The sequence below is a fragment of the Canis aureus genome, chromosome 5 (assembly GCF_053574225.1).
Source record: "Canis aureus isolate CA01 chromosome 5, VMU_Caureus_v.1.0, whole genome shotgun sequence".
Taxonomy (NCBI): Eukaryota; Metazoa; Chordata; class Mammalia; order Carnivora; family Canidae; genus Canis; species Canis aureus.
The window spans coordinates 11969581-11983159 of NC_135615.1; the positions used below are offsets into that span (position 1 = coordinate 11969581).

The 13579-nt window shown below is 34.4% G+C and overlaps 1 protein-coding gene across 4 annotated transcripts in view; it reads right to left on the bottom strand.

The window, feature by feature from the left end:
* PLXDC2 (plexin domain containing 2) overlaps window positions 1–13579 on the bottom strand; it is a 514506-nt gene that overhangs the window by 32122 nt on the left and 468805 nt on the right. For all 4 annotated transcript variants that reach the window (XM_077896883.1, XM_077896880.1, XM_077896881.1 and 1 more), the window contains one exon: window positions 12510–12670. In XM_077896883.1, coding sequence (XP_077753009.1) covers window positions 12510–12670 — 161 coding nt within the window. The remainder of the gene's footprint in view (window positions 1–12509; window positions 12671–13579) is intronic.

A 13579-nucleotide genomic window follows, 5' to 3' on the forward strand; every position in this document is an offset into this window, starting at 1 on the left:
GAGAAGGTTAGCCTAACCAGAACTCTAGTACTTTATGTTGCACAGATATTTGAATAATTATCACAAATTTATTTTCTTTATAGAAGAAAAAGTTTTCTTTTAATAAAACAAATATTTCTCTTTCAAAGTTTGTGCCAATGATGATACTTGGCACAGAGTCAGTGTTCGTTAAAAAAATATTTTTTAACAAATGAATGACTTTTTCATTTAAATATAAATATTGTAATTAGCTGAAAGTAGAGAAGGTAGAAATAGAACTAATAATTCTGATGCTATATTCCCTTATTATGGGATGTAAGAAAAGTTGTCTTAATTTTGAATTAAAAATTATTTTACTTAGATTAAGAAAGTTTTTATAGATTACCACCTCAAGAAAATAGAGCAAAATAATCTAGCCCATTTGCAGATTAAAACTATCTTTGGCTAATCATTTCTAATAGAATAACAAAGAACATGATTTTTCTATTATTTGAAATAAATATATTTCTCTACATTTGTATTCCCTAGGTTCTGATAATTTTTAATGTCCTACCTCAAATCTAAAATTTTCATTCTCTTACAATCATAAGCCATTATTGTATTATTTATACACTAAAGCATGTAATAATCAACTTAAGTAGTTTAATTTTGTATTTTTGTCAGAAAAAAATTTATACCATGTGTTATTGCTGGGAAAAATCTTTTAATTGAATAAGTTCATTATTATTGTGAAAAGCAATAATTATTGCTAAGATTAAAGTTTCTATTTTCTGCCTCCAGAAATTGAAAAGACTTAAGTATTTATTTTAACAAGGAATAGTTACCAAAGTCACAAGAAAAATTATTCAACAGTTGGTACTGTAAGTGGAGTAATCTTCTTTTAAAGAGGTAACAGAAGGAGAGGATTAGAATACCTAATACATTTATCATGTACTCAAAATGACATAATTCAGGTTACAGCTGCCCATGTGAGTTATAGCTCTGCAGGTTTTTATTTATTTATTCATTTGATACTTTCATCTACTAAGAGCTTCCCTGTGGAGATTTTATATGTAAATATATACACCTATATGATTTATTTCACGGCCTTCTGCACCATTAGAAATAACTTAGGGGATGGTAATTAAGAAGGAATTTGAGCAGAGAATTCAGTGCAGTATAAAACATTTTATTCAGTATTTTTAATAATTTTTCTCAATGAAGGGAAGAACATATTTCAGTAAATTAGGAATGCGATTTTAGTTTTTGGAATTTAAATTAAAATGTTACCCAGAAAAGTAAGTTAAAGATTGTCATCTATTAAAAAATCTTTATTTTGGTGATTACATACACAAGGGAATCACCATGAACTTGAACTGATTCTCAAAAACATTCAGTGATATACATAAAAAAATTCCAGTGCTTCAGAACAGAAAGTGAGAAAAAAACCACAGACATACTAGCACCATCTAATTTTTTTTTTTTTTTTTTTAAGCAAACCAGTTTCAGGGGCACCTGGGTGGCAAGGTCAGTTAAACATTTGACTCTTGGTTTCAGCTCAGGTCTTGATCTCAGGGTCTCAGAGTTGAGAAATCAAGCCCCAAGTTGGGTTCTGTGCTCAACAGGGAGTCTACTTGAGATTCTCTCCCTCTCCCTCTGCCCCTTCCACTCATGGTCTCTCAAATAAATAAATCTTAAAAAAAAAAAAAAAAAAGGAAATCAGTTTCACTGATTTTCCCTATATTTTGCTATATCTTTTCAGGGAAGCTCCATTAAACAAGGCAAGCTTTTTGAACAGAGTGTTAAACTGTCTCAAGTTTTCCTTCATCTTTCCGTCCTCCAGCAGTTCATCAAAAGTGAACACCATCTTCTGCCTCCACTAAGAAATGAAAATGACAAGTATTTTGTTTCAACAAATCATTTTTTAGTTTTCTTTAAGACTGAATAAGACTAAGGAATACCTTGTGAGTAAAACTTAATTATAAAAAACATGTGACTTCCAGATAAAAAAAGACTCGTGAGTCTATGAAATGATCCATTTATTACATAGATTATTCAACGGCTCATGTCTTCCCAATTCCCAAGTGTTATGCATCTAGCAGCTGCAAAGCAAGATGCCAAACTCTGAGTAAACACTTTTTTCTTCCCCAGCAGCAGCCTTTGAATCCTTGCCTGGCTCCTGTCCTCTGGCTTCTTTCCTGGAGGCACTGTCAATTGCCAGGAAACGTTGAGGGCCACAGCTGCCTGTCTTCCTTTAATCATATTCTCCACTGGTCCTTGTTATTCACAAATATTTGTTGCGATGGGGAATCCCTCGAGTGGTAAACTGCTTAGAGACTGTTGTTACACTGCTGCTGTAGGTGGCACAGCCTGCAGCCTAGAATGGGGAGTCCTGGGTTCAAGTCTGAGCTCTGAAACTAGGCTTCACGTGACCCCAGCATATTATTTCACTGTCCTGTGTTTCTATTTCTACACTCAGCCTGAATGTAATAAAGGTTTAGAAAGAACCTTCCCACTTAGGTTCCTGGAGCAGAGGGGTTTTGGTGGTTTCAATTTATCTGTATTTTATAGCATCGAGAGCTATACAACTGAGGTGAAGAAATAAGAATTGTCTTTTGGACTGTGAACTTTGATTGAAGGTTGAGTCAAATCATTTTTTTAAAAAGCATCATTTATTTATTTATTTTAGAGAAAGAGAGGGAGAGCAAGCAAGTGTGTGGAGAGAGGCAGAGGGAGAGGGAGAATCTTAAGCAGACTACACTGAGTGAGGAGCCTGAACTGGGGCTCCATCCCAGGACCCTGTGATTGTGACCTGAGCTGAGACCGAGTCAGATGCTTAACTGACTGAGCCACCCAGGCACCCCTGGGAAAAATCATTTTTTATATCAAACATACATGTCTACATTATAGACATGTATAATGTAACATTCATACACATTTCTAAGATAAAACATAAAACTCAGGGAAATGAATTTGAAGTAGATACCTGGGGAATTAATATACTGTATGCTGGAAAAGTTATAGAGTCTTGGGTTTGCACACAGGCTGAGGTGTCTTTTTTTTTTTTTTCATATTCTATGATTTTCATGATAAAAAGTACTGGATATTCCACTAAAGGCAGATATTTTTGACTCCTAGAAATAATAAGAATTTTGAAGTATGATATGAGCAATGATGGGTATTTAGACATTTCCTTTTGGTTTTATTGTGAAAGCTGTCACGTGACTTCTAATTCAAATCAGTATACACAATTTAAGAATGCTGAAACTGCTTTGTCCTTCAGGAACATTAACTGTTTTAGAAAACAGTCTTTCTTCCTTTCTTCCTTTCTTTCTTTCCTCCCTTCTTCTTTCCAAATATATATCTAGAGCCCTATAAAAAGTCTTAAATGATAAAATGGTGATGGTGGTGATGATGATAATGATGATTAGCAAATTGCCAGTTTAGACACAGAGATAATCTCAAACTCTTAAGTGTTTGGTTATTACCATACTAGCCAAAAAATGTAACATTGTCTTCAAGCCTTATATAAAGGTTGCCTGTTTTATAAAACTAAACAATGTGAAATCCACACCTAGATTAAATATGTTTATCACCTATCTCTACCCAGTAGAATGTATGTTTCATGAGGACAAGGGTTGTCTCTCATCATTTTTGTTTATCTCTAGTTGTTATACTTGTGAGTACCTAGCACCTAGTAGGAACCAACAAATGTGAATGAATGAAAAGACAACATATCAGATAGCTTTGTTAACCACCTCTCTCCTTTTTTCCTTTCAAAAAATATGGAGAGAATCAGACTTTCTTTCTAATCCCCTCTTCTCTGCAAGATTTTCTCTAAAACCACCAATATCCAAAAGAAATATAGTATTTGTCACATACATGTTAGAACTACCTAATAGCCACATTAAAAAGATCTTCTGCTCATTTATTAATCCAACTATTTGGTTTTCATTTTCATTTTTGTTTTTGCTATTGAATTGTATGAGTTCTTCATATATTTTGGATATTAACATCTTAGTGGATATATGATTTGCAAATATTTTCTCCCATTCACAATACGCTGTCTTTTCATTTCATTGATGGCTTCCTTTGGTGTGCAGAAGCTTTTTAGTTTGATGTCCCATTTATTTATATTTGCTTTTGTTTTCTTTGTTTTTGGGGTCAGGTCTAAAATATCATCACCAAGACTCATGTCAAGGACCTTACCACTGTGTTTCCTTCTAGAAGTTTTTGGTTTCAGGTCTTACATTCAAGTCTTTGTTTTATTTTAAGATTTTATTTATTCGTGAAAGACAGACAGAGACAGAGGTAGACATATAGGCAGAGGGTAAAGCAGGCTCAATGCAGAAAGCCTGATGTGGGACTCGATCCTGGGACTGTGGGATCACACCCTGAGCCAAAGGCAGACAGTCAATCGCTGAGCCACCCAGGCGTCCCTCAAGTCTTTATTTTGAGTTAATTTTTGTGTATTGTAAGACAGTAGTCTAGTTTCATTCTTTTGCATGCAATTGTTGAGTGTTCTCAGTATCATTTATTGGAGAGACTGTCCTTTCACCATTGTATATTCTTACCTTTTTTGATGTAAATTAATTGATTATATATGTATGAGTTTAACTTTTCTGTGCTCTCTCTTCTGTTCCATTGATCTTTGTGTGTTTTAATGCCAATACCATAGTGTTTGATTACTATAACTATATATTATAGTTTTAAATCAGGGAGCATGATGCCTCTAGTTTTGTTCTTCTCTCTCAAGATTGCTTTGGCTATTCTGGGTCTTTTGCTGTTCCATATGAATTTTGTCTGTTTTATTTCTATGAAAAATGCCTTAGAATTGACATTGCATAGGGATTGCACTGAATCTCTAGATTATTTTGAGTAATATGGACCTTTTAATGGTGTTAATTCTAATCCATGAGTGCAGAATACTATTCATTTATTTGTGTCTTTAATTTTTTTATCAATATCTTATAATTATTAGCATATAGGTCTTTCACCTCATTGGCTAAATTTATCCTTAGGAATTTTATTCTTTTTGATGCGATTGTAAATGGGATTGTCTTTTTAATTTGCCTTTCTGAGAATTTGTTGTTATTGTCGAAAAACACGATATACATTTGTGTATTTATTTTGTATCCTGCAGCATTACTAAATTTGTTTATTATCTCTAACAGTTTTTGTGTGGAATCTTTAGCATTTTCTATATATAAGATCATGTCATCCACAACTAGTGACCATTTTACGTCTTCTTTTCCAATGTGTATGCTCTTACTTCTTTTTCTTGCCTAATTGCTCTGGCTAGGATTTTCAATATTATATTGAATATAAGTGGTAAGGGCATCCTTCTCTTTTCCTGATCTTAGATGAAAATATTGTAGCTTTTCATGTTGCATATGATGTTAACTATGGGATTGTTATATATGGCCTTTATTATGTTGAAGAATATTCCCTCTATAGCCACTATTTTGGAGAGTTTTTATCATAAACAGATATTGAATTTGGTAAAATACCTTTTCTGCATCTCTTGAGATGATATGATTTTTATCCTTCGTTTTGTTAATGAGGTGTATAATGCTGAATGGTCTACGAATGTTGAACCATCCTTATATCTCTGGAACAAATTCCACTTCATCATGGTGTATGATTGTTCTAATATATCATTGAATTTGGGTTGCTAATATGTTGTTGAGGATTTTTGTGTCAATGTCCATTGGAATATTGGCCTGGAATTTTCTTTGTTTGTGGTCTCTTTGTCTACATTTGGTATCAGGGTAATGCTAGCCTTGTAAGTGATTTTGGAAGCATTCCCTCTCTTCAGTTTTTTGGAAGAGTTTAAGGATACATATTAAATCATCTTAAAATATTTAGTAGTATTTACCAGTGAAGTTGTCTTATCCTGGACTTTTGTTTGTTGTGAGATTTTTGATTACTGATTCAATCTTCTTATTAGTAATTCAGATTTTCTGTCTTCATGGTTTAGTCTTTGAGGATTATATGTTTCTAGGAACTTATCTATGCTTTTAAGCTTATGATCCTTTTTATTTCTGTGGTATCATTTGTAACTTCTCCTCTTTTACTTCTGATTTTTTTGAGCCCTCTTTCTTTTTTTCTTGGTAAGTCTAGCTAAGGTTTGTCAAATCTGTTTATCTTTTCAAAGTACCAGCATACTGACTTTTTCTTCCTTTTAGTCTCAACTTCATATTTGTGCTCTTATTTTTGTTATTTCCTCCTTCTTCCTAACTTTGGGCTCTGTTTTTTCTTTTTCTAGTTACTTTAGGCATAAAGGCAGATTGAGATTTTTCTTGTTTCTTGAGTTAGGCCTCTTTTATTATGAACTTGGAATTTTCCTCTTAGAACTGCTTTGCTTTATCCCATATATTTTGGTATGTTCTACTTCCATTTTCAATTGTTTCAAATATTTTTAATTTCTCCATTGCCCGGTTGGTTGTTCAGTAGATGTTTAATCTTCACATACTCATGATTTTTTTTCAATTATTTATTGAAGCTTCATGGGAGAGTACAAGGGTGAGGCATGCCCACTGGCTTTAGCAGGTGAGTATGTGTCCCAACAGGGGGCAGAAATGGTGCTTACTAGCACACCATTTCTGGAGAGAGTCCCAAAGTCTCCTTACCCTCTAGCAGATGCATGAAGATTAGCAAATGAATCTCCTTTGCATATAGTTTAGGTGCTTTTCAAACTGCTATTTCTGTGGTGGGCCCTTTAAGATCAGTATCTTAGGGATCTTAGTTCCCTACAGACTTTTGGGTCTCCTGGACTGTAGCCCCATTGTTTTTCAAAGACAGGTGTTTTAAGAGTTCGTCTCTGTGGTGCAGGTCCCTGAGGGTTGGGGTACCTGATGTGGGGTGGAACCCCCTCACTCCTCAGAGAGAAGTTCTGGATTTGTGAGATCCCTCCTGACTGTGAGTTGCCATGCTGAGGGGGGTGTGTGGCTTTTGGTGGAGACTGCCTCTTCATGCCTGCCTATCTCCACATGGCCTTATTATTATTTTTGTGAAGGAACTGTTCCACAGTTTTTTCAGGTCTTCATAGGGAATTGTTCAGTATATAGCTGTAGATTCAGTGTTTCTGTGGGAGGAGGTCTTCCTGTGGTGTTATCTTGGAATGCCCCCAAATTAATTTTAATAATATATTTTATTTATCCCAATATACCCAAGATATTTGCATTTTAACATGTAATTAATATAGAAAAATTTTTAAAGATTTTATTTATTCATGAGAGACAGAGAGAGGCAGAGACATAGACAGAAGGAGAAGCAGGCTCCATGCGGGGAGCCTGACATGGGACTCGATCTCAGGTCTCCAGGATCAGGCCCTGGGCTGAAGGTGGGGCTAAACTGCTGAGCCACCTGGGCTGCCCTTAATATAGAAGTTATTAACAACATATTATACATTATTTTCCTGTACACAAACTTTAAAAACTGGTGGGTATTTTACAAGCAACTCATTCCATACTAAACATGTTTCAAGTTGCTCAATTGCAATATAGGGCTAGTGGCTATCACACTGACAGCTCAGCTCTATACCCTGTCTTTTCTCTAATCCTCAAGGTAAGAATTATATCCTGTATAAAGGCAAATCCTATTGCCATTGCACTACCTTAGTGTCCTCATGAGACATGAAAGACATTGTGCCTATAATTTTTGCTTTCTTCTCTAACATATTTTAAGTGAGCCCTTTGTACTAATTTCTTTCCTTGTGAGGATGTGTTTCAGTAGTACTTTATAGCATCAGCACCATGATGAAGTATTCTTAGTTTTTGCTTCACAAAAAACTTTAATATTTTCCTCATAGAATCTACTTTCCATGGTATGGATCACCCTTTATCATTAGGGGTCTTATCTTCTCCATTTATCTTTATTTTTATTAATAGAGAACAATCAAATCTGTATATAAATGTCTAAATATCAGCTTTTGTTTACAATACTAAGAAAAATCAAGGGTAGTATTCAACATAAATTCTTTCATTAAAAAAACTTTCATTAACATTACTAAAGTATTTTGTTTATAGTTCACACAGAACCCTTTCATAGGGATTCTTTTTCATATGATTATCACTGTATAATACTATTTTCTTGACCTTCAGTTAGATTAAATTTTATGTGTTTTAGTTAAAAATCTTAATTTGTGATATGTGAAAGTAACAGTGTAAACATTTATCTCTATAACCCATATTTATGCAACAATGAAATTTATTATAAATCACAGAATCTATGCCTAGAAATGTTCAGCAAACAGTAATGTAGAATCTAAGGGATATTTACTTTTTCCAAATAGATAGTTTTATTAAAATCTATTAAAAATTAAAGTACATGTAATTATTTGAATATTTGTTCTCTGCTATTTTGTTTCAAGATAATAAACCTGATTTTTAAAAAGCTTTTAAAGTGCACTAGTTATTCTTGTATAATATGATGGATTTTGGTCAAAATCAGGTGTCTTTTTGAAAATTAATGAGAAAAGTCAGTCAGGTAAACACAAAATGAATTATCTAGTTAAAGTGAAAGAAAATGTTCAGCATAAACAGGATATAGTCTCTGGAGATCCAAGGCTCAAATTCTGACTCCACCACTAGGCTAAATGTATGATGTTGAACAAGTAACTTAAATGTTGTACCTCAGTTGCCTCATCTATGATATGGAGATAATCTTTGTATATCCTATAGTCTTGGTGAGGATTAAACAAGGTAATAAGTGGAAATCACTTCCACTAGTGAATTTAATAAATGTTCACTATTACCATTATTAGTGTCATAATGAGGCTAATTATAATAGAAAAAAAACCCCAACAACAAAAAGGAGGAGCCCCAATACTCCACAATACCAGACTGGTTGCATGAGCTCTGGTTTATCCACTCAAGGGCAAAATCATTAAATTTCATAACAGTATACCCAGTGTGTAGCATAAGAACTAAGTCTATAACCATTTCATGCAATCTGGATTTCATTATGAAACACACAAGATACACACTAGGTAACATTTTAATATCACAAAAATTGGAGTTTGTTTTATAGTCAAGGGCCTGTCATAGTTTAATGAGTAGTGTGTGATGCATTTAATGCAGTTTGTGGTTGACAGAATGATAACCTTCCAAAGATGTCCATGTCCTAATAGCCAAAACCTGTCAATGCTACTTTCTATGGGAAAATGAACTTTGTAGATGGGATTAAACTAAGGACTTTGAGATGGGGAAATTATCCTGGATTATCCAAAGAAACCCAGTGTAATCACTAGGGGCCTTACAAGGAGGAGGCAAAGGGGTGTAGAATTGGTAGTAGAAGATGTGATGACAGAAGCAGAGGCTGGAATGATTTGAAGAGGTCAGAAGTCAAGAAATGCATGCAGCCTCAAGTAGCTAAAATGGTAAATGACTTCTCCTGAAACTTCTAGAAGGCACCAACTTTGCTGAAACCTTGATTTTAGCCTAGTGAGACTAATTCTGGACTTCTAACCTCCAAAGCTGTAAGATAATAAGCATGTATTCTTTTAACCTCCTAGGTTTGTGGTAATTTGTTTCAGCAGCAACAGGAACCTAATACCTAGTCAGATTTGGTGCAATAGGTTCTTTTTTACTTCTAAGCAATGTTAGGCCCTTGGTGCTTTCTGAATACCACCTGACAGCAAAAGAGGCAATCAATATACAGCTACTGAATGAACGCTGTATGGAATAGCATACAGCCATCAAAATGACATTGACTAATGGAAAAATGTTATTTAAAAGAAATATTAGTTTGCATCTCAGTGAAATCATAGTTAACTAACTGGGCAAACATCAAATTTTGCATATACAAATTTCAGCATAAAATAAATTAAAATACTAATAGTGATTGTTTCTGCATGTCAGTACTATGAAGATGACTTTACTTTTTCTTCTTTACATTTCTGCCAGTTTTCTATAATGAGCAGGTATTGTTTTCATAATGGGAGAGAGCACATCAATTGTATTTAAAAAGTAGATAGCAGTATAATGAAGAACATGAAAAGCAATTTACCCAATACTGGTAAATTCAATCTCTTTATGCATCAATGACTCTAATTTAACTAGTAACTCAACACCTTCAAATTCCTGAGTTTAGCATGTTAGTAACTGTGAAGTCATCATGGGTCTGTGTTTTATTTGTCAGCATGGGTCAGCTTTAATAATAGTAAAGTTATGATTATCATCTTCAAAAATCACCTGCTGACCAGCCACTGTGAGCTGCATGGGGACAACAGCAAGAAGTGATTTATGCAGAAATTGGCAATCAACCCAGTGGGAAGGAAAAAGGCAAAGGGAAGAAAATCTCAGCAATCTACAGAATGATTCTGCTTTCTTGAGTGTTGGAAAGACGAGAGGTCTTCCTATAGCTATCCCTCTTTGACCTTGGAGAAATCATCCCACCATTCTGAGCTTCGGTCTCTTCCTTTGTGTTATGAGAGGGTACAAAACAAACTTATCTCTAAGATGAATGCCCCTCAAATCCACAAAAACCCAAAAAACCAAACCCCCCCCAAAAAAAAAAACTTTTACTATTCTTCAGTCTCACTTTGTATTTACATAGGGATTGCTATGAGCTGCTGTGAACTAGGTCTTCTGCACTGTGCAACTTTCCAATTCCATTACCATCAGATATTTCACAGTATCTTCTTTTTTACAATGTCAGAAAATAGACTGTATAGTGCATTAAAAGGCTTCAATATGTAAGGGGTTATAGTAGCAGCCTGATGTCTGGTTAGTCACTGAAACCTTGCAGCTTGTCACTTGTCAGCTCTTTGAGGAACACAGTCCTGACCTAGGAAACTTCCCTACGTCCTTCCATGAAAAACAAGTAAATTAGCAAAACTTAAAAAACAATTTTCCAACTAAATTAAATGCTTGATAATTTCACAATTATTATGATTTTAAGTGAGGATGCCATTTCTGGAATAAATCATTTGTGAAATTGTAGAGGGAGTTTGAAATGTCAAAGGATTTCTTTTTCCCAGAAAATATTGATAGAATGTCTCTTATTTGAAGGAAACTTTGTTATTTAATCCAAATCTTAAGGAACTTTTAAATCTGTAGGGGGGAATAAATCATGTATATAGCTAATTCTAATGTGAAACAGAAAAGTAAATGCCATAGAAAGACATAGATGAATTATGATGGATAGAATTTCAGAGGAGGAAGAGAGATTATGTCCAGCTGTCCAGACAGCAAGATGGTTCGGGGAAGCTTATGGGGTGATACATGGCATTGAAGTCTGTTCAGATCCCAAATTCAAGAATTGGGGTGGAAGAGGAGGGCTTTATTGGTGGAGGAAACAGAATAAGCATTGTCTTGGTGGCATGGAAAATTTGGAATGTGTATGGAGGAGAGCAAAAAAATGAAAGTTCATGGTATTGTCATCTCCAGGTTGAAGATGCATGGGATATAGATCGAAATGACAGACAAGATCCAGATCACCAAGGCCTTAAATGCTGACCTAAGGAGACTTTATTTTATACACAGCTGAGAACCATAATGGACTTTTGAGTAATTATTTAATTGATTATCACTCATCTCTCTCTATTATAGGGGACAAAAGTAATTCTGTAGTTTAAAATTTATTATAATTTCTCACTCAACAATCGAACAAAATTCTAGGCAACCTTTTTGTACATCAGCCAAAGAATTGGAAAAGATTTCAAATCTATAAGTTTGAAACTCTAAGGGAGAAGGTTTCCCTCATTGCTTTACTATTTAGTTGGGGTTGAAACAGCAGTAGCCCCATTAAGATACTGGAATAAAAGCTGCACACGTGAAGGTCCTAGGAATTCCAACCATCTGAGGCATAGAATATGACATGAACTTTATCCAGTGGCCTCCCAGTATCCTAATTTCACACCTTCTGAACTTGAGGGCTTGGCTTTAGACCCTGGTCTTCCTACCTGATTTTTCTTGGAAGTTGGCACTAAATCTATATTCTGTACACAAAAACAGAATTCAACACAGTGTTCTGTTTGTGGCTGTGTGAATGTGTGTGACTCATGTGCATTTCTTTGTAAATATATAAATATATACACATTACACAAAATGGTGATGGCACCTACCATTATCTTATTGTTATACTGTTTTTTTTGGAGTGAAAGCTATATTTTTCCTAAATGGTTTGTGAGCATCTTGAGAGCAGGCTCATCATATTGCATTATGAATCCAGCCAATACTCAATTAGTATTTATTGATCAATATATCTAAGCTAAGTCCTGTAGCCTTCAGGATATGCTGCATTCTTTCTAGGATCAGGAGAACAGCTGGTTAACACACTTGGTCTCATAGGACAAAAACATTATGGTTTCTATATTTCTTTAGATCTGCAAAAGGCAAGATAGCTTATTGCTTTAAAAGCTCCTGAGATAAGTGAACTTATCATATGAAAGCAATCTATCAATATGTGTGTGTGCATGCATGTGTGAAACCTGCCTGCAGCAGCAAAATGTAGAAATCATGTGTTGAATATTAAATACAGGTGGTGTTAGCAAATGCAAAGAGTTCATCAACCAGCACAGTTATCATGTGTTATGACTGACTTACCTCAATAAAGAAAATGCTGGCTGCTGACGTTGGATGGTGATACATATAGACAGTCACGAGAATGGCTGCTACTATAATGAGGACCAGGATGAGAATTCCAACAATGAGGCCAGCATGAAGGGTGCTCCCTTTCTTCTCGGCTGCACTGTCATCTGTAGAAGCTGAAAGAACAGCACAGCTGTCAGATCATTCATGTGTGCACTTTTAGGTTTGCATTTTCACTAGAGGGGATGTTTATAGTTTTAATAAAGTACCAACTAGAATTTTTTCTTTTACTTTCCATACAACTCTTCCTTTCCATGACACCAATTTTCAAAGTTAGATGCTCTTTATTTGGGCAATGAAAACTCCATACCATTAATGATTAAAAATAGATTTGTAATTGTGTTTTAATTTATAGTTCAATAAACAAAATTAATAGCCATTATTCTAAAAGGACCGTGGAAAATCTAAAACTCTAATTAACTATATAATAAATTTAAATTTGATTTTTTTCATTAAACCACTGGCACTTTTACCTATGGAAAAAATGATTACTTTCTGCAAATTCCTCTCTCATTTTCTTTTGGGAATTTTATATTGAAGAGTATCATGCTTCTTTGGGTGGGCTAGAGAAGCATTTTCAGAAAGTCTGTGCATGAGTTCAAAGCCTAATTTTCAAAATCTGTTTTAAACTAAAATGTTCTTTAAAAGAGTAACAGATGGACGCTAAATGACCCTCAAATAGTTTTATCACCATCTGAAGAGAACACACAGCATATCAAAATATTCTACTATGCCACAAACCAGTATCATTTGATCTGACTTTTACTGAGATGTTTTCCACTGTAATACCCATTTTCAGAGAATTAGGAAAAAGAAATTAAATTTCTAAAGTAATAATTAACCAACCCAAAGTCAGTCAACCAAACAAAGCTAATCTCTAAAGTCTTCTCTTGTTCTAAAATTCTTCAACCTTTGATGACTACTCAGGTATTTAAAAATCTTAAATTAGGTGTAGCAGGTAACAGTGTTTCTGTGCATACCATGATTGATGTTTTTGAACCATTAGAAAATTACTTAATATTCAT